This window comes from Saccopteryx leptura, chromosome 6, assembly GCF_036850995.1.
Source record: "Saccopteryx leptura isolate mSacLep1 chromosome 6, mSacLep1_pri_phased_curated, whole genome shotgun sequence".
Lineage (NCBI taxonomy): Eukaryota > Metazoa > Chordata > Mammalia > Chiroptera > Emballonuridae > Saccopteryx > Saccopteryx leptura.
In genome coordinates, this window is record NC_089508.1 from 53537811 (window position 1) to 53556456 (window position 18646).

Here is an 18646-nt window from a genome sequence, read left to right on the forward strand (position 1 = left end):
CAAGTTTAAAACGCCCTTTCCTAAACCCTTTTAAGGCTGATGCGGTGCCTTAGAGGCTAACACAGGAGGGTAAAGTTAAGTCTCCATAAAACCCTAAGGAGAGATGGGTAAAACTCCTCTTTGGATCCTGTCTGGAGTCACAGTTGGGGGGAAAAAAAAAGGTGCAAGACACTCTTCTAGGAAGCACAATCTAGTGAGTTAGAAAATAGGACTTTCTCAGAAAAAATAGGTTTCAATTCTACTCAACCACTGACTGTATTTTGTGGCTTAGCCTCACCTAAGTTTCCTCATTATACAATGTTAAAAACACTTACTTTGTGAGAGAATGCAGGTTTAGAAAGAAATACTTTGGCCTTCGCCAGTTGGCTCAGTGGTAGAGCTTCGGCCTGGTGTGTGGATATTCCCAGTCACCCTTCTCTCTCTCTCTCTCTCTCTCTCTCCTCCTCCTCCTCCTCCTCCTCCTCCTCCTCCCACCGCCATGGCTTGATTGGTTCAGCACATTGGCACTGGCACTGAGGATGGCTCTGTGGAGCTTCTGCCTCAGGTGCTAAAAATCGCTCGTTTGCAAGCATGGCCCAGATAGGGTTGCCGGGTGGATCCCGGTTGGGGCACATGCAGGACTTTGTCTCTCTATATCCCCTCCTCTCAGTCAAAAAAAAAGAAAAGAAAAAAGTACTCTGATCTATATATCAATGTTACTGGTTCTATACTGCTTCTAAATTATACAAATTCAGGATTTATTTCATTCTTAAGAATAATGACAACTAACTACATGGTCATTGTAGGAAAACTAAATATGAGTATAAAATCTTGAAAATACACGTATGTGACAACATAAGCAACATGAAGAAAGCCACTAGGGTCAGTGTACATTAAAATACTTCTATCCTTCTAACTTTTTTACTAAAATATTTCAAGGGTTTTTCTAATACTTCTCCTCTTTAACACTTTGAGTATTCCCACCTCATAGAGCCTAATTACAGTAATAGTAGATTTATCCAGTAATAGAGGTAAAGAACTCTTTTTTTTTATTTTTTTTTTTAAACTCAGTGAGAGGAGGGGAGGCAGAGACAGACTCCCACATGCACCAGATCTGGATCCACCCACAAGCCCACTAGGGGGCGATGCTCTGCCCATCTGGGCTGTTGCTCTGTTACTCAGCAATCAAGGTTTTCTTAGCACCTGAGGCAGAGGTTATGGAGCCATCCACAGCACCTGGGACCAACTTGCTCCAACTGAGCCATAGTTGCGGGAAAAGAGAGAGGGAAGAAGGGGAGGGGTGGAGAAGCAGATGGGCGCTTCTTCTGTTCCCTGACTAGGAACCAATCCAGGGACATCTGCACATCAGGCTAACACTCAACCACTGAGCCAACCAGCCAGGGCTAAAGAGCTCTTTTGATGAGTGCATTTTCCATACTGAAGCTTACTCCCTTCAATGGCCAACCATTTTAACACTTGATTAGAAATCTTTCTAAAGGTATATACCCTTTCTGAAATAGGAAATAAGAAATGGAATAAAATTTAACCTTTGCCAAATGACCTACATCCATAATGTATATTATTTAACTGTGCTTCTGCCATGTGCTGATATCCTGAAGTGTAGGTCTCTTTGCCCCCAACACTAAATGACCAAGACTGCTGGGCTTTCTGGCTTCTAGATTTACATTTTGTGGTCTTCCTCACACTGTCTGGGTTAGCCAGCCTCTAAAATGGTCCCCAGTGATCCTACCTCCTGATATTTCATATCCTTGTGTAGTCCCTCCCACACTGTACTAGGCAGGTCTATGTAACCAACAGAATATGGGAACAGTGACAATATATCACTTCTGAGATTAGGTTATAAAAGGCAGTGTGAACATGACAGAGGTGCTAAATTATCACTACAGTGGCAATCATATTACAGTGTATAGATATATCAAATCAACATGTTGTCTACCTTAAATTTATACAATGCTACATGTCAAACAATTAAAAATTAATGACAATTTTTTAAAAGGCAATGTGGCTTCTGGCTCTCAGATCACTTGTTCTGGGGGAAGCCCTGTCATGCGCAGCCACATGGAGAAGAACTACAGCAAGAACCTGAAGCCTCCTGTCCACAACTACACGAGTGGGCCGGGGACAGGTTCTCCCGCCCCAGCCAAGGCTGCAGGAACTGCAGGAACAGCTCACCTGAAGCCCCATGAGGGACCTTCAGCCAAGGCCACCCAACTAGGCTGCTTTCCTGACCCTCAGAAACCATGTGAGATAATAAATGTTTGTTGTCCTAGCTGCTAAATTTTGGAGTAATTTTGTTTCACAGCAATAGATGCTAATATACTCTCTGCTGCCACATGCTCTGTTGCTGGGTGACCAGCCAGCCATACTTATTTAGGGCCAACTCAAGACTTTTGTGAACTAAAGCAGGGATAAATACATAAATTATATTAAACTATATTAGAACTTTTATCTAAAGTAAACAGTCCTTAAAGTTAGGAAGCTTATGAAGCTCTTATATTTGCAATAATTTAGGTTTATGTTTTTTCCCCTTTTAGTTTTTATGAATTAAGGCAAGAATTTATATTTTGTATAAAAGTAAATTAATAAACAGGCAGGTTTACACGAGGAGGGGCCGCCTGTTGTTAGGTGGGGGCGCTACGGCGCCTCTTGGCTGTTCTTCCTGCCTTTCTGCTACTTGTATTCTGAAAATGAGCTTATTCTATTTTATAAGGGCTTCCTACATTGTTTGAAACATGAAATATATTATGGTGAGTTCCTAATGACCAAGAGCTCTTCAAGAAAGCGAACTCAACCATGGGATTTGGGAAGACATACTTCCCATATATAGCGCATTCTCCTCGTGGGTTTGTTCTGCGAGCACTCTTTCTCTAACCCTATACTACTCTTTTGGAAATAAGAGTCCTAAAGACTTTTAAACCTGGAATCATTTAACTCTACCCTCTAAACAAGTGAGAGGAAAAAGTCTCTTACAGAGCCAATACTTACCTAAAAATAATATTATAAGATAAATCTGAAGAAAAAAGGAAAATCTAACTTTGATTTTCACTGGATATGGCAATGTGAAACTGAATCTTCCTGTTTCATTAAATATTGGAATGGACTGGATCACTGAGACAGCTGAAAGCAGAAATAGCGTGTTAGAAACAAAGAAAATACAGTCCCATCTAGGGACAGAGCCTTCTAACCCCTCCAGTTTCAGCGATGGGTTTGTTAAAAATGCTTCCTTCTTCCTTGCACAGAGAGCTTATGCCTCTTCTTTCTTTCCCCCAAGTTTTCCTGAGATGAACCTCCAAGCTGACAATAGAAAATTAATAAGAAACAATCATTTGATAACACTGGGCTTCAGTTTCTATTCTATGAAATGAAGAGACAAATACATACTTGACTCACCCACTAGTTGTTTTTCAGAATAAAATAAAATCATCAATATGCTTTGGAAAATTAAAACTACCATATAAATAGGAAGCATGCATACGTGCCCACCAGCTTCCCAATGAGCTACGTCCCTGGAATAGTTGGGGTACCACTAGGAAGCCATTAGGAAGCAAATCTTGAAAAGCCCAACATCCATGTATTGACTAAGTTTGGTGGAGGAAGAAAGATCTGGCCTCTTGGCTTAGCTATTCCTTGGAGCTAAGCTATAAAACCTAGGGTTCCTGAAAGTACCTTCTGCCAAACATCCCAGAGGATACAGAGGAATCCACACAGTGTAACGAAGCCATGTGAGCACCTTCCAATCCATGTCAATGCAAGCAAGCATGTAGAAGGGGTACCTATTGAAAATAAGGAATTCAGATACTAAAATCCACTTCAGGTTCTGATTGCAACCCTAGAACATCATTCAAACAGAACCATTTCACAATTAGCCACACATATCTTCTTCAGAACAGAATTATAACTCTGGGCTATCTACCCACAAACTGCCATCATGCTCTTCCCCCAATCTTCAAAGGATGTGAACTCTCTTTAATGACAGGCTAAGTATTAGTCTCAAAGGAACCTTCTCTGGAATAGTTCAGTGTCTGGAATGGATGCTCAAAAGCTTTTTGGCTTTATTCCTAGTTCTTTCTTTTTTGTTAATGTCTATTGTATTGATTTTAGAGAGAGAGGGAAGCAAGAGACAGGAACATCGATCTGCTCCTATATATGCCCTAACCGGGGATCGAACAGCAACCTCTGTGCATCAGGACAACACTCCACCAACCGAGCTATCTGGCTAGAGCTATACCTACTTCTGACTGACATTCCAAGTAGGTAAAAATGACGGACATATTGACAGGTACTTTATCTCCGGATAAATGAATGCTATCAAAATACTTAAGTATACCAATGACTGTTAGCCTCAAATTATATGGTATTCCATATGTATGATCTCATAGGGAAGAATACATCTATTTTAACTAGATTCTGAGAATGAAAGTCTGTTAAGAGGTCAATTTAAACTTCAGAAATTTTGTAGTAAAAGATTCATCTCTACCATCCCTTCTGGAAGGCTGGTCTTCACTAGTTCCATCCAACGTGGATTATTCCTTTAACCCCATATTTCTTCAGCCCTTTCATGAGTTTTTCTATGTGAACAAGTCCACTCTTCCCAACAAGACAGCACAATCCTAGAGGGTAAGGGTCTTTTCATTTCTCTGGATCTCTCCTGCTCCCAATGCCCAGGCTAGAACAATAATCCAAAGTCTGCTTTAAAAAAACCTCTGTCTCAGACCCTGGCTGGGTAGCTCAGTTGCTTAGAACTTTGTCCCAACATGCCAACGTTGCAGGTTTGATCCCTAGTCAGGGCACGTAAAAAAATCAACTAATGACAGCATATAGAAGTGGAACAACAACTTGATGTTTCTCTCTCTCCCTCTAAAATCAATAATAAAAACACACACACAAAAAAACTCAGTCCTGGCCAGTTTGCTCAATGGATAGAGCAGTGGCCCAACATGCAGACATATGGGTTCAATCCCCAATCAGGGCACACATGAGAAGTGACCATCTGCTTCTCTCCTCCTCCCTCTCCCCCTTCTCTCTCTCTTCCCCTCTCATAGCCAGTGGCTTGACTGGTTTGAACATCGGCCCCAGGGACTGTGGATAGCTTAGCTAGTCCGAGCATTGGCCCCCGCACTGAGGAAAGCTAAGTTGATTCGAGCCATCGGCCCCAGACTGGGATCACCGGGTGGATCCTGGTCTGGGCACATGCGGAGTCTGTCTCTCTACCTCCCCTCCTATCACTTAAAAACAAAACAAACAAACAAAAAAACTTCTGTCTTACTTTTACGAAGCACAGAGATGCAGCTACAACCAAATGACACCCTGGATAAAATGCATCCCAAACCAAACGACACTCTGGATAAGACGCATCTCAAACCAAATGACACCCTGGATAAGACAGCAACTCTCTAAAGAAAAGAGCTGATACAAAGGAGGAATTCAAACACCACCCTAACATTTCTACCCACCTGAAAATTTCAATTGTGCTCCACAGATAAAACACAAAGAAAACCACAGGTTTGTTCTGCATTTCTTCCATGGTGCCAAAGATGATAAACAGAATGAAATTTCGTCCAAGAAGCTATTAAAAGGACCCAAAAGAGAGAAAAATGTTTTAGAATGTATTTTTAAAAACATATAGATGTGTTAACTCAAACCTAACCCCAGAAATAGAAAAAGATTGAGCTCAATTGATTTAATCCTCTGCTCTAGTTTTGGAACAAGTTCAATATCCAAACCAGACGTTCTGGATAAATGAGTATGTTTGTGTAAATGTATCATCACAAATAGCATATTTTTAAAAATACACATTCAGCCTGACCAGGTGGTGGCACAGTGGATAGAGCTCAGGCTGGGACGCGGAGGACCCAGGTTCAAAACCCCGAGGTCGCTGGCTTGAGCGCAGGCTCATCTGGTTTGAGCAAAGCTCACCAGCTTGAGCCCAAGGTCGCTGGCTTGGGCAAGAGATCACTCAGTCTGCTGTAGCCCTCTGGTCAAGGCACATGTGAGAAAGCAATCAATGAACAACTAGGGTGCCACAACAAAGAATTGATGCTTCTCATCTCTCTCCCTGTCTGTCTGTCCCTATCTGTCCCTCTCTCTGACTTTCTGTCTGTCACACACAAAAAATATATATTCAAACACAGTTTAAAGGATACTGCCAAATGAACATTTGTGTTGGCATAATCCAAGTTAAGAAACAGAACATTACAAGTATGGCACCCCCCTTGTAAGTAACTACTATCTTGTGTTAACCATTCCATTGCTTTCTTTATAGGTTTACTGCTTATGTGTATATTCCTAAACAGTACACTGTTTCACCTTGCCTGGGTTTGTTTGTTTTTGACAGAGACAGAGAGATGGACAGATAGGGACAGAGAGACAGGAAGGGAGATGAGAAGCATCAATTCGTCATTGTGGCACCTTAGCTGTTCATTGATTTCTTTCTCATGTGTGCCTTTACAGGGGGCTACAGCAGAGCGAGTGACGCCTTGCTCACACCAGCAACCTTGGGCTTAAGCCGGCAACCTTGGGCTTCAAGCCAATAATCACGGTGTCATGTCTATGATCTCATGCTCATGCCAGTGACCCAGAGCTCAAGCTGGTAACCTGGGTCCTCTGCATCCTAGTCCGATGCTCTATCCACTGCACCACTGCTTGGTCAGGCTCACCTTGCCTGTTTTTAAATGTTCTGAAATCATACTATACAATTTTATTCTTTAACTTAGTTCTTACTCAATATTATGTTCCCCACATTGATTCACATTGAATCATGTGGCATTGCCCTGCTTCTGGTGGCTTCATCACATTGTATTCTATGTGAACAGCACTCGCTGGAGCCATGCAATGTGATATGAAACCTGTCCCATCCATCCTGCCCTAGAAATTCTACCCTAATCGGTGGTGGGATTCAGCCAGTTCGCACCGGTTCAGCAGAGCCGATACCTAATTTTTTGTTGAGTTCGGCAAACCAGTTGTTAAAATGGCACTTGTAATCAGGGTTCTCTCTAAGGTGGGCGCCTTAGAGAATTTTTTTAAAATTCCCAAAACTATGCAATTCCTGAAAGTGTTCAAAGAGCTAAAAATGTTGTCATAACAATAGCTGTAAGTTCAGCAGAAACGGAAAGGGGTTTCTCAAAGATGAACGTAGTATGTTCAGAGAAGAGAAGTCGCCTGTTTCTAATATATCAAACACAGTGACTATCAGTCTAATCAGCCTGCCTCTAAAGGAATGGGACCCAATTCCTACTGTGAAAAGATGGTTAAGGATAAATCACACAGCCAATGATGCTCGGATAAAAGCAAAGAAAATTGCAAGTGAGGATGCCAATCAAGAAGCAATATGGAAATATACTGCTCACAAAAATTAGGGGATATTTTATAGCTTCATTCATTTTTAAATATCCCCTAATTTTTGTGAGCAGTATATCTTAAATAACAGTTTTATTATTTTTTTGTCAGGTATTATTTAATATTTTTTCATTAATATTTTAAAACTTTTATTCTAGTCTTGTGTATCTCTTTTACTGTTCTTTTCTTATTTAAGTATTAAATGCATGAAACAATAAACTACCTTTCAGAGAACCGGTTCTTAAATTATTTGACTCCCACCACTGACCCTAATGCTTCTTTGTACTTCACTGATACACAAAAAATATTATTCCATATTAGTGGGTCACTCATTATCCCCTTGTTATTTTTTAAACTAAACAATACAGCCTGACTAGGTGATGGCACAGTGGATAGAGCATCAGCCTGGGACGCTGAGAACCCAGGTTTGAAACCCTGAGGTCACTGACTTGAGCATGGGCTCATGTGGCTTGAGTGCAGGCTCACCAGCTTGAACACGGGGTTGTGAACACGGGGTTGTAAGCACAGGCTCACCAGCTTGAGCGCGGAGTTGCCAGCTTGAGCGTGGAATCATAGACATGACTCTATGGTCACTGGCTTGAAGCCCCAGGTTGCTGACTGGCTTGAGCAAGGGGTCACAGGCTTAGATAGAGCCCCCTGGTCAAGGCACATATGAGAAACAATCAATGAACAACTAAAGCAACACAACTACGAGTTGATGTTTCTCATCTCTCTCCCTTCCTGTCTGTCTGTCTGTCTCTCTCTCTCTCTAAAAGTAAAAATAAATAAACAAACTAATTAAACAAAGCAGCCTCTTTCCAAGGGCAGGAAACCTAGAATTAACAAGGCTATTGTATTAACACCCTTTACAATGCAACGGATAACTATTAGCACACCAGAGTTGGTATACCACAAAGGGTAGAATTACAAAAACTACTCCAGAAAAGACTACCAACAATCACTTGGTTCCCTCTGTGTCTGGGTAGGTGGTATTTAATTGTATATAATCGCATAGTTAAGAAACAGGAGGATAAAAGGCTTTGATGCCCCATTCCTGATAACAATCATCCAAATATTAGGAAAAGGCATAGATGTATTGGGGGGAGGGATCCCCACATAAGTAAGAAGAGCCACCTTCATATATGAAAGAAAGTACAAAGTAAAAAGACTTCCTATGTATTACACTGCCTTCACCTACTCAAGGTGGGAGGAGACCAAGCATATTGCTAACTGAGAAGGCTGAGGGTAGGATTTTCTGCTCCTGCCTGACAGTCAAGTTTCCCTAGTTTTACACCTTTTTATAGAACTGTGATTTCATGAAGATGTTATAATGAAGTCTAACTGAAACAGTAAAAGTTTACCTTGGAAAATATTCCTAAGACTTAAAATTTTCCTCCTTGTTCAGATAAAACAATGCTTTTCCTGTGCCAATAGGTATTTTACTATTAATAATTGAGACCTCTCAGCAAATTGTGGCATACCCACTAAATAAACGCTGAAATCTCTCCTTCCCCACCCTTGAGATCAACTATTCAATACCTGGATAAGAGAAGGCATCACTGGTGACTTAGTGACTCCAATTGCTGCATTGATAGTTTCCACAACTGACAGCATCTGGCAGAAATACATCATGTCAGCCATGGTGTGGAATGTGTCATAGAAGGACTCTGTGGGACAAAAATACATTAAGGGTGAATGAACTGGCAAACTCCAACAGAATTATTTCTCAAACTATTTAACTCCTTACATGAATGTATAATTTTACCAGAAGAATTCCACCAATAAGTAGTTCCAACTTTTGACTAATTTTTTTCTTTGAAAAAAAAAATTAATGCAAGATTATAAATTTTGCTACATATAAAATAAAAATTTATTTTCATAATTTTAAATGCCACTTTTCAAGATAAAATCCCAATCATATCTTTTTTTGTCACCATTTGGAATGAAATTCTGGTATCCTTTAGGAGGGGATTTACTTTAAATGGCATTTCTCCTAGGAAAATTATCTTTAAAAAAGGGAGACCTCTTATACTTAGAAATAGAAAACTGTGGCTTAAGATGTGGCAATATAGTAAACAAAAATTAGATCTTGTGGGCTTTCCCTCTGATTTTATGGAAAATTGATTCTTGTTTCAATTCAAGAATAGAAATCTGATTTCTAAAATGATAGTTATGAAGAATATTAGTGACATTAAAATGCTTATAAAGTTTTATTTTTATTTATTTATTTTTTAATTTCTTTTTTTTCTGAAGCTGAAAACAGGGAGAGACAGTCAGACAGACTCCCGCATGCGCCCGACTGGGATCCACCCGGCACGCCCACCAGGGGCGACGCTCTGCCCACCAGGGGGCGATGCTCTGCCCCTCCGGGGCATCGCTCTGCCGAGACCAGAGCCACTCTAGCGCCTGGGGCAGAGGCCAAGGAGCCATCCCCAGCGCCCGGGCCATCTTTGCTCCAATGGAGCCTTGGCTGCGGGAGGGGAAGAGAGAGACAGAGAGGAAGGAGGGGGGGTGGAGAAGCAAATGGGCGCTTCTCCTATGTGCCCTGGCCGGGAATCGAACCCGGGTCCCCTGCACGCCAGGCCAACGCTCTACCGCTGAGCCAACCGGCCAGGGCCTGCTTATAAAGTTTTAAAAGCAAGACACAAAGTTGTACACAGAGTATAATTATCATTTTTAACTGTAGGAGGAAAAAAGAGTAAAAGGCAATGTCTGGAAATAGCAGTGGCCTGTTCACCCTCCCGCCTGCCCCACACCTTCACTCCTGTCTTCCCATTTTACACACTTACTTAAACCAGCACACTGAATTTTATGATTTGAAAAAAAAACTTTTTTGAAAGTAGGAAAAGCCAACTCATATGGTTAATGAAGTATGGGTTTAAATAGTAGTATTAAATAGTATATACTCTTTTGGGGCATTATACATCAAAACCCTTAAAAACAATTTGTCCTTTAATCTCACAAATCCACTTCAGGAATTGTTCCCAAGAAGTTATGTGGGAAAGATGCCAAGAACCAAAGAGCCAAGAACCTGTTGCTTTCATAAGTCAGGATTATAGTGGAGTCTCTTAAGTCTTTACTTTCTGATTTTCCCTCTGTAATTATTATAGTTGGGAAAAAAATTAAAAATTCATTTACTAAAAAAGTATTACGTAATAGCGAGCCAGACAAGCTCAAACAAGAGTATAACCCCAAGAGTCTGCTTCAGGTTTTCTTAGCATATGAAGTTTAGCAAAGTACATATTTACATGAAGAAACAAATACATGTGTGAAATCTGCCATTCACCAACATCCTCTATTCAAAAGGAGAAAATTGCCAAGGGCAGACTATGACCCTAGGTGCCAGGCCCCAGCTCCTGATTACCTCTCTCAGGACTGGTAAGGGAAGAATTAAACCAGCAGCTCCATTCTAGTAACTGGTTAGAGAGGGGCTCAGAGCCAAAATAGAAATTACAAATCCAGGCAGCTTACTTTAAATACACATGACCCAGATAACTTAGTAGCTTTGGGACTGCATCACCTAACAGCCAGCAGGCTCGCACAGCAACGCTCAGAATCAATCCAACTGTGTTGGTTTACACTGTGATTTGCAGAATTCCAAGGTGTACAGAAGGCTGAAAAAACGTGCACATCCTTCAAACGATTCTAGACCTAACTAACTACAACTCACCTTCCACAAACCTCACATGGAAAAATTTAGGAGTGAAAAATACAAGTCTACAGGAGTTTTCTTCTCTTTTTAAAGAGTTTCTATTTTTCCATTATACTTATTTTTTTTTCTCATTTATTTTACAAAATAAAAAAAAATTTAATTATTCACATTCAAACCACTTAAAAATGGTGCATTTTATTCCGATCTTTATGCATGTATTGGTTCACTTTCTCCTTTTTATATGGGTGTGTTCAAACTGGAAGAACAAATTTATATGTTACTTCTTTAGTCTGTCATCAGTATTTTCCCATGTTACTACAAACTCTTTAAATACTATACTCTGTATTTGTTCCACAACATTCCACTGAGGGCATATTCTAAAGCCTCACTGGACACTGAAGTAGTTTCTAATTTGTCACTAATATAAAAATGCCATGTCTATCTTTTTGAAAAAGCTTCTCTTGTAGTTTCAATTCTTTCTTTAGAACATAGTTTCAGAAGTGAAATTACCAGGTTCAGGGATATGAACAGTTAAGGTTCTTGATTTACTTCGCCCAATGATTTCCCAAGAGTTGTTGTAATTACACACCCTCACAGTAGCCACTGGTGTATCTATTTTAGCATGTGTCCTCTAGATTTAAGTATCTTTTTTTAACTTTGCAAAACTGGTAATAAAAACTGTCTTATTTTTTACTTTCTTCATCATTACTAAGTTAAACATTCTTTCTGTATGTTAAATTTTTTTATTTAACATAATAAATAGTTTTATTTCCTCTTAAGAATTTCCTGTACATACTTTTGGTTATCTATTCGTTAAGAGTTTTTACATTTTTAAATCAAATCAACCCTTGCCAATATTTGTTCAATTTCCCACCAACCCTCTATCCCCACACTAACCTCAATATACTTTTAATCTTTTTTTTTTTTAACTAAGATGAGAGGAGATAGACTCCTGCATGTGCCCTGACCAGGATCTACCCAGCAACCCCCATCAAATGCTCAAATCAACCAAGCTATCCTCGGAGCCTAAGGCCGATGCTTAGACTAACCCAGCTATCCTCAGTGCCCAGGGCTGACACTCGAACCAACTGAATCACTGGCTGAGAGAGGGGAAGAGAGAGAGAGGGAAAGAAAGAGAGAAGAGAGGGAGGGGGGAGAAGCAGATGGTCGCCTCTCATGTGTACCCTGACCAGAGATCAAACCCGATGTCCCCACGCTGGGCCAATGCTCTAGCCACTGAGCCAAGCGGCCAGGGCCTATTCTTTTCATCTTTTTTTTTATTTTATTTTATAGATTTCTTTTTTTTTTTAATTTTTTATTTATTTATTCATTTTAGAGAGAAGAGAGAGAGGGAGAGAGAGAGAGAGGAGAGAGAGACAGGGGGAGGAGCAGGAAGCATCAACTCCCATATGTGCCTTGACCAGGCAAGCCCAGGGTTTCGAACCGACGACCTCAGTATTTCCAGGTCGATGCTTTATCCACTGCGCCACCACAGGTCAGGCCATATTCTTTTAATCTTTAATGCTGTCTTGGCTAGGGTGGCTTAGATATATAGGAATTTAGATATTTTATTGTAGTCAAATATATTGACCTTTTCCTTTATGATTCTTCCAATGCTTTTAAACGTAGAAAAGCATAACCTTCCACATAAGATTTTTATAAACATTAATGTATATATATCTTCTATTATGGTTCAACTTTTGACACATAATTCTTAAATCCTTTGGGGGAATTTAATTTTGTACAGTGTGAGGACAAAGAGTCAAACAGAGTCCTTGCTCCCTCATGTACCCAAACCCAACTAATTTTCCTTGGAAACATTTATCTAAAAGTATTGAATAATCTTTCCCTTTCCATTAGTTCATGATTCCTTTATCATATATAATTCATATATGTATAGAATGTAAGAGCTAGTCCTAGGCCACCTAATCTACTCTGTTAACTAGTCTATTCTCATACTAATTCTATACTATTTTTTTTTTTTTTAATTTTTCTGAAGCTGGAAACAGGGAGAGACAGTCAGACAGACTCCCACATGCGCCCGACCGGGATCCCACCGGGATCCACCCAGCACGCCCACTAGGGGCGATGCTCTGCCCACCAGGGGGCAATGTTCTGCCCCTCCGGGGCGTTGCTCTGTTGCGACCAGAGCCACTCTAGTGCCTGGGGCAGAGGCCAAGGAGCCATCCCCAGCGCCCGGGCCATCTTTGCTCCAATGGAGCCTCGGCTGTGGGAGGGGAAGAGAGAGAAAGAGAGGAAGGAGAGGGGGAGGGGTGGAGAAGCAAATGGGCGCTTCTCCTGTGTGCCCTGGCCGGGAATCGAACCCGGGACTTCCGCACGCCAGGCCGATGCTCTACCGCTGAGCCAACCGGCCAGGGCCTCTATACTATTTTAATTATTATTCTTTCATATCAGGTAGAAAAACTCCTGTCCCATTATCTTTCTTATTCCAAATTTTATTATCTACTTATTGTTTACAATAAAATTTCAGAATACTTTAGATCACATTCTCAAATATTTTCCATTGTCATTGACTTCGGCCAGAATTCTGTTAAACGTGCAAATTAATTTATCAAAAACTAATATCTTTATGATAGTCCTTTCATTCCGTTTTAGAACAGTCCAGTTGAGAAATTATTTAGGTTCCTAAAGGATGCATAACTTTGGCACTAGAAGCATCACATCCATTTCTTTAGTTACAAACTATCAAGTAGACTAGAGAAAGGATGCTACCCAAGATATCCCCTGGCAAGCTATGTGGACATGGACCACTTCTTTGGCCATCTCTAAGCCTACTTCCTCACCTGTTATATAGACAGAAAATCAGCCCACCTGTTTCAGAGGCCATGGGAAATAAAATATGTGAAAATACAATGAAAGGCATGAAGTGCTATACAAACATGGGTTACTACTAATACAAAAGGCAGATTGTATTACCTTTGGTGAGCAGTGCGTCAATCTACTAAAAAAAAACTAGCATTAAAATTTGGTACTTGCCTCTTCCCAAGATAAAGAACCGCACAGTCATGTTGACAAACATCCAGGAGAATCCCAAGAACTGCACAAGATTATACATAAACAGGTATCCTTTCTTCAAGCTTATAAAGGCTGAAAAACAAAGCCAGGCAGTGAACTGTACAAGCAGCCATCATATTCACAGTAGGAGGGCTGTATAGGGCACGCCAGCATAACTTCACTCCTCTTTCCTACTTGGTGCCCCAAGCTCCCATACAAATACCCGGCCCAGGTCTGCACCAGCCTGGCTCCTAGTCCCATAGAGAAATAGATAAGGAAAAACTACGGGAACATTGTACTCCAAGGGATGTTTTCAACAGTCTTTCCCCTCAGAGCCTTAAAGGATAAGTATACAAGCATAACAAATCCAAGAAAAGAATATATCTTAGGAGGCATTAAAGTAAGGGGGCAAAAGCTATACTCAGCTCCTGTTCTTGTCATCATAATATGTATAATCTACAGTTTGTTCTTTCCTGGAAATTTTTAAGATCATGCAGGTCAAACTAGCTCAAAGAGAAAGAACAAATAATGAAAAAAAATTCTGTTATTTGATATATTCATTCAGTTAAGCATTAACTGAGCACCTACAATATCCAAGGTACGGAGGGGCACTACTGGGATTCAAAGACCTTAGAATCTAAAACCATAATACAGCTAGAGTGACATGCAATGTCTTGCAAAAATTTCAAGATGAGAAAATGACATTAGACTGGGGAAGCAGGAACAGGCAAGTATCTGAACTGGGCTTTGGAGATGCGTAGGATGAGGATATAACCAAAGAAGGGAAATTACAAATCAAGAGGCAAGAGACTAAGGGACATTAATTTTGTAGCCTAAAGTTTATGAAGACACAGCTGTAAGGCCTGACTGGTGGTGGCGCTGTAGATGCAAACATCTACCTGGGACGCTGAGGTCCCAAGTTCGAAACCCCAACGTTGCTGGCTTGAGCACGGGGTCACTGGCTCTGCTTGAGCCCTCCAGTCAAGGCACGTATGAGAAGCAATCAATGAACAACCAAAGTGATTCAACTACAAGCTGATGTTTCTCATCTCTCTCCCTCTCTTTCTCACTAAAAAAGGAAAGAGGAACTTAGAGTCATGGTTGAGTCAAAGGAGTAGGCTAAAAAAAAAGATAATTCTCAGAAAAAAGCTATGGGCTCATATTCTGCTGCCACAATTTTAATCCTAGACTACAGATATTCTGCACACACACTTGGTTAATACTCTATTATTCACACAAGAGGTACTGTGGTTAAGCAGAAACAAGCTTAGTCTAAGGGGCCAAAAAAGCTAGACTTCTGACAATGTTTAATTAAAAATTTTTTCTTCAAAACTATAGAAGCTCATTACACTTCCCCATCATAAAGAACTTCTTTCAGCCTGATCAGGCAGTGGTGCAAGGGACAGAACGTTGGACTGGGATGCAGAGGACCCAGGTTTGAAACCCTGAGGTCGCTGGCTTGAGTGTGGGGTCACCAGCTTGATCACAGGCTCATCTGGCTTGAGCACAGGACTGCTGGCTTGAGCAAGGGGTCACTTGCTATGCTGTAGCCCCCCGGTCAAGGCACATATGAGAAAGCAATCAATGAACAACTAAGGAGCCACAACAAAGAACTGTTTCTCATCTCTCTCCTTTCCTGCCTGTCTGTCTTTCTCTGTCTCTCTCTCTCTGTCTCTGTCACACACACAAAAAGAACTTCTTTCATCAGGAAACTTTATGAATTTAAATAAAATAGTTAAAACTTTAACATCCTAAAAGTCCACATATAAGCATTTTTACATATTTTTAAAGTTTATCCCTCTAAAACCAAAAAATTAATTTAAATCTCAGGTAGCCTTTTATGTTGTTGTTTTCTTTACCTCCACTAATTGCCTCCCCCGCTAGCTTTGCTTAGGGAATAGTTCTCTAAATTAGCAGTTGTCAAATCTTTTTTTAAAGCAATAAAACCTCCTTTTCAAAAAAAATTTGATTTACAACACCAATACATAAAACACAAAAGCAGAGTTGCTTTGACTAAAGTCAAACTGTCAGTTGGCCTATCCCTCCAAGTACCTCTGGGAACCCCTGGGGTACCATGGAACACAATTTGAAAACCAGTGCTCTACAACTTCCCAGTTCCTTATTTATGGCATGCCAAATAAGCAACCGTAAAACTTGAAAAAGTATGAACAAATGAGAACCCTTATTTTGTTTTTTCAGCACTAGTGTTAACTTACAGACTTTCGGAGTCCACCCTCTAGAATGTAAGCTCTTTAGAGCACAGCTGATGAATTCATCAGCTCCACCCCTCAAGGGAGTAGCATAAATGCTTTCAATGCAGCAAGATTTAAAAATAGCTGAATTTCATCTATGTCACCCAGAAGATAATACATTTACAGAGCTTCTTGCTTATAAGTAGTTGGACAGATAGAAATAGAAATGGATTTTTTTAAAGGGTGACAACCATACTTATCTGTGGCTCAGCCCTTAAGATCTCAATTGCAAAAAAAACACCAGGCTGGAAGAAGTGTAGCCTTGGACCCACATGGTATTTTCCCATGTCCATGCAATAATACATGCTGTCACCTAACATTAGACCAGCCAAGAGACTAAGGTTCTTCCATACTGCTATAACAGCCTGGCATACTCAGATGATGTTAGGCTCCGAACAAAAGGGAAACATTAAAAGTAAGGTTTCTAGTGTGAGTGTACACAGTGTAAGCACTGGACGCTAAGGACTGCTCATCACTCATCTGCACAGTGTTAGCTCTCCTACCTCGTCACACTCAGCCATATCCCCGTGTCCATCACAAGTGAACTGGTAGCTACCGTAGCAGCAGGGGCAACTTACTTTCAGGGGAGCCTTGGCTTTCAGTTCTGAGTTTATTTAGGCGTTCTTCCTCCTAGAATTTGGACAGAAGTTTTCCAAGAACACGTTAGAATTCCCAGATGCTTGCGCTAGTCTACATGCTGGATAAGTGATACAACTCCCTTAAAGCCACCTCCGCCAATTGTGTTCATGCTTCACTGGGGAAGATTTCCTGGCTCATGGTACCAAAAAGCCTGACTCCTCTTTACTGAGTAGCATTAGCATCACAGAATGCCCATCCAGTGCTCACAGAAGTAAGCCAGTTGGCTAGCTACCAAACTACAAAGTGGGCAGCCTTGAGATTTTAGAGCTGTAAAGACATCCAGATTTGTCATGGTTGTGAAAACAAAACAGAAATTTAAATAAATTGCTATTTTATTTTTTAACACCTCTAGATTTTTAGTATAATTTTTCCAAAATCCAAAATCATGTTTCCATATCAGTACGGACTCATATTGGATTAATACTGTATATAGATGGTTATATATAGAAATATGTATAGACATATGTATATGCTAGTATGCACACATACAGTTTGTTGTTCTGTCAGCTGAGAGGGCTCAGAAGCGACGATACCCCAGCAGCAATGAGCATACCTGAGCCCAGATATTAGTTTCCTCTACAATTCTCCAATAAAAAGAACAGAACTCCTTGAAGAATGGTTGATTCTAGGGCTAGAACAGGGAATATATAAGAAAAGCCTGGAGCAGCTTACAGTGCCAGATATTAAGGAAGAACTCAAAACTGAAAGGAAGGGAAGGGAGGGATGGGGAAGGGAGAAGAGGGAAGGAGAGGAGGGAGGGAGGGAGAGAGGCAGAAAGGTAGGAAGGCAGGAAGGTGCCCCACAATAATGGAGCTTTGAGTTTGTCAAAGGGACAAAAGAGCCAACTGAAAGAGTTCTAAGGGCCAAAGCTAAAATAATTAAAGCAACAAAATAAATAGCACAATACTGAATTAAACTCAAACTATAAAATAAATATTCATTCATGAGTCCATACTGATATTTTTTAAAATGACTGAGAAAGCAAATGGGAGAGAATACTTTCCAATGTAGAATAATTCCAAATAAAGTAGGCAGATACTCCACCCTGAAGATGGGAAGCATAAGTCCCCACTCCTTAAGTATGGGCTGTGCATAGTAACTTCCTTCCAAAGCGTCCAGTATGGAAAGGGGGGAGGAGGTGAGATTACAGTGAAGAAACCTGACAATGTTACCTCAGCCACATGAACAAGATCAGTATCAACAGTGTAAGTCATGTTGATAGTATGTACCCAGAACATGGCATAAGAATGAAACCTCTGTGGTCTTCCTCCCCCTAAACCTATAACCCTAGTCTAATCATAAAAAAAAAAAATCAAACAAATCCCACTGACGAACACCACAGGTCATTAACTCAGTTTGTAACTCTGTATTTATTCTGCCTGACCCTGATAATTTGGGCTCCTCATGATTTCTGTCTAGATCCTAGGTTCCTTACTGACCTTTGCTCTCAGCTCCATTTCAGCATCAGACTCATCCAGCCAGCGATCAAAGTCAGGGGCCAAAAACAGCGGGCGCTTCTCCTGCTTGGTGAGCCTCTCCCACCACTGACTCACCTTCTTCTGTACCGTAATGTTTACCTGCCTCTGGGTCAGTCTGTAAACTGGCTAAGAGAGAAAATGAGAATGTGAGAATGCCTTCTTCCCGTCCCCCACTCCTTCCCCTGAAACCGCCCCAAGCCAGTGTGACCAGACAGAGAAAATGCAGGGTAGCCTTGTTCCCCCCTTCCCTCTCTGTTCCTAGAAGCACTGATGCA

At 40.8% G+C, this 18646-nt stretch overlaps 1 protein-coding gene and 1 non-coding gene across 2 annotated transcripts in view; one reads left to right on the forward strand and one right to left on the reverse strand.

The window, feature by feature from the left end:
• Positions 1–18646, reverse strand: part of HACD3 (3-hydroxyacyl-CoA dehydratase 3) — a 35512-nt gene that overhangs the window by 2414 nt on the left and 14452 nt on the right. Inside the window, exons 4-10 of the mRNA XM_066388183.1 lie at positions 18333–18497; positions 16833–16884; positions 13985–14095; positions 8875–9002; positions 5454–5566; positions 3667–3773; positions 2986–3117 (exon numbers count right to left, since the gene is read on the reverse strand). Of these exons, the coding sequence (XP_066244280.1) occupies positions 2986–3117; positions 3667–3773; positions 5454–5566; positions 8875–9002; positions 13985–14095; positions 16833–16884; positions 18333–18497 (808 nt within the window). The remainder of the gene's footprint in view (positions 1–2985; positions 3118–3666; positions 3774–5453; positions 5567–8874; positions 9003–13984; positions 14096–16832; positions 16885–18332; positions 18498–18646) is intronic.
• Positions 23–145, forward strand: LOC136377970 (small nucleolar RNA SNORA26). Its single transcript, XR_010746564.1, has one exon. It is a non-coding gene; the product is annotated as a small nucleolar RNA SNORA26 (small nucleolar RNA).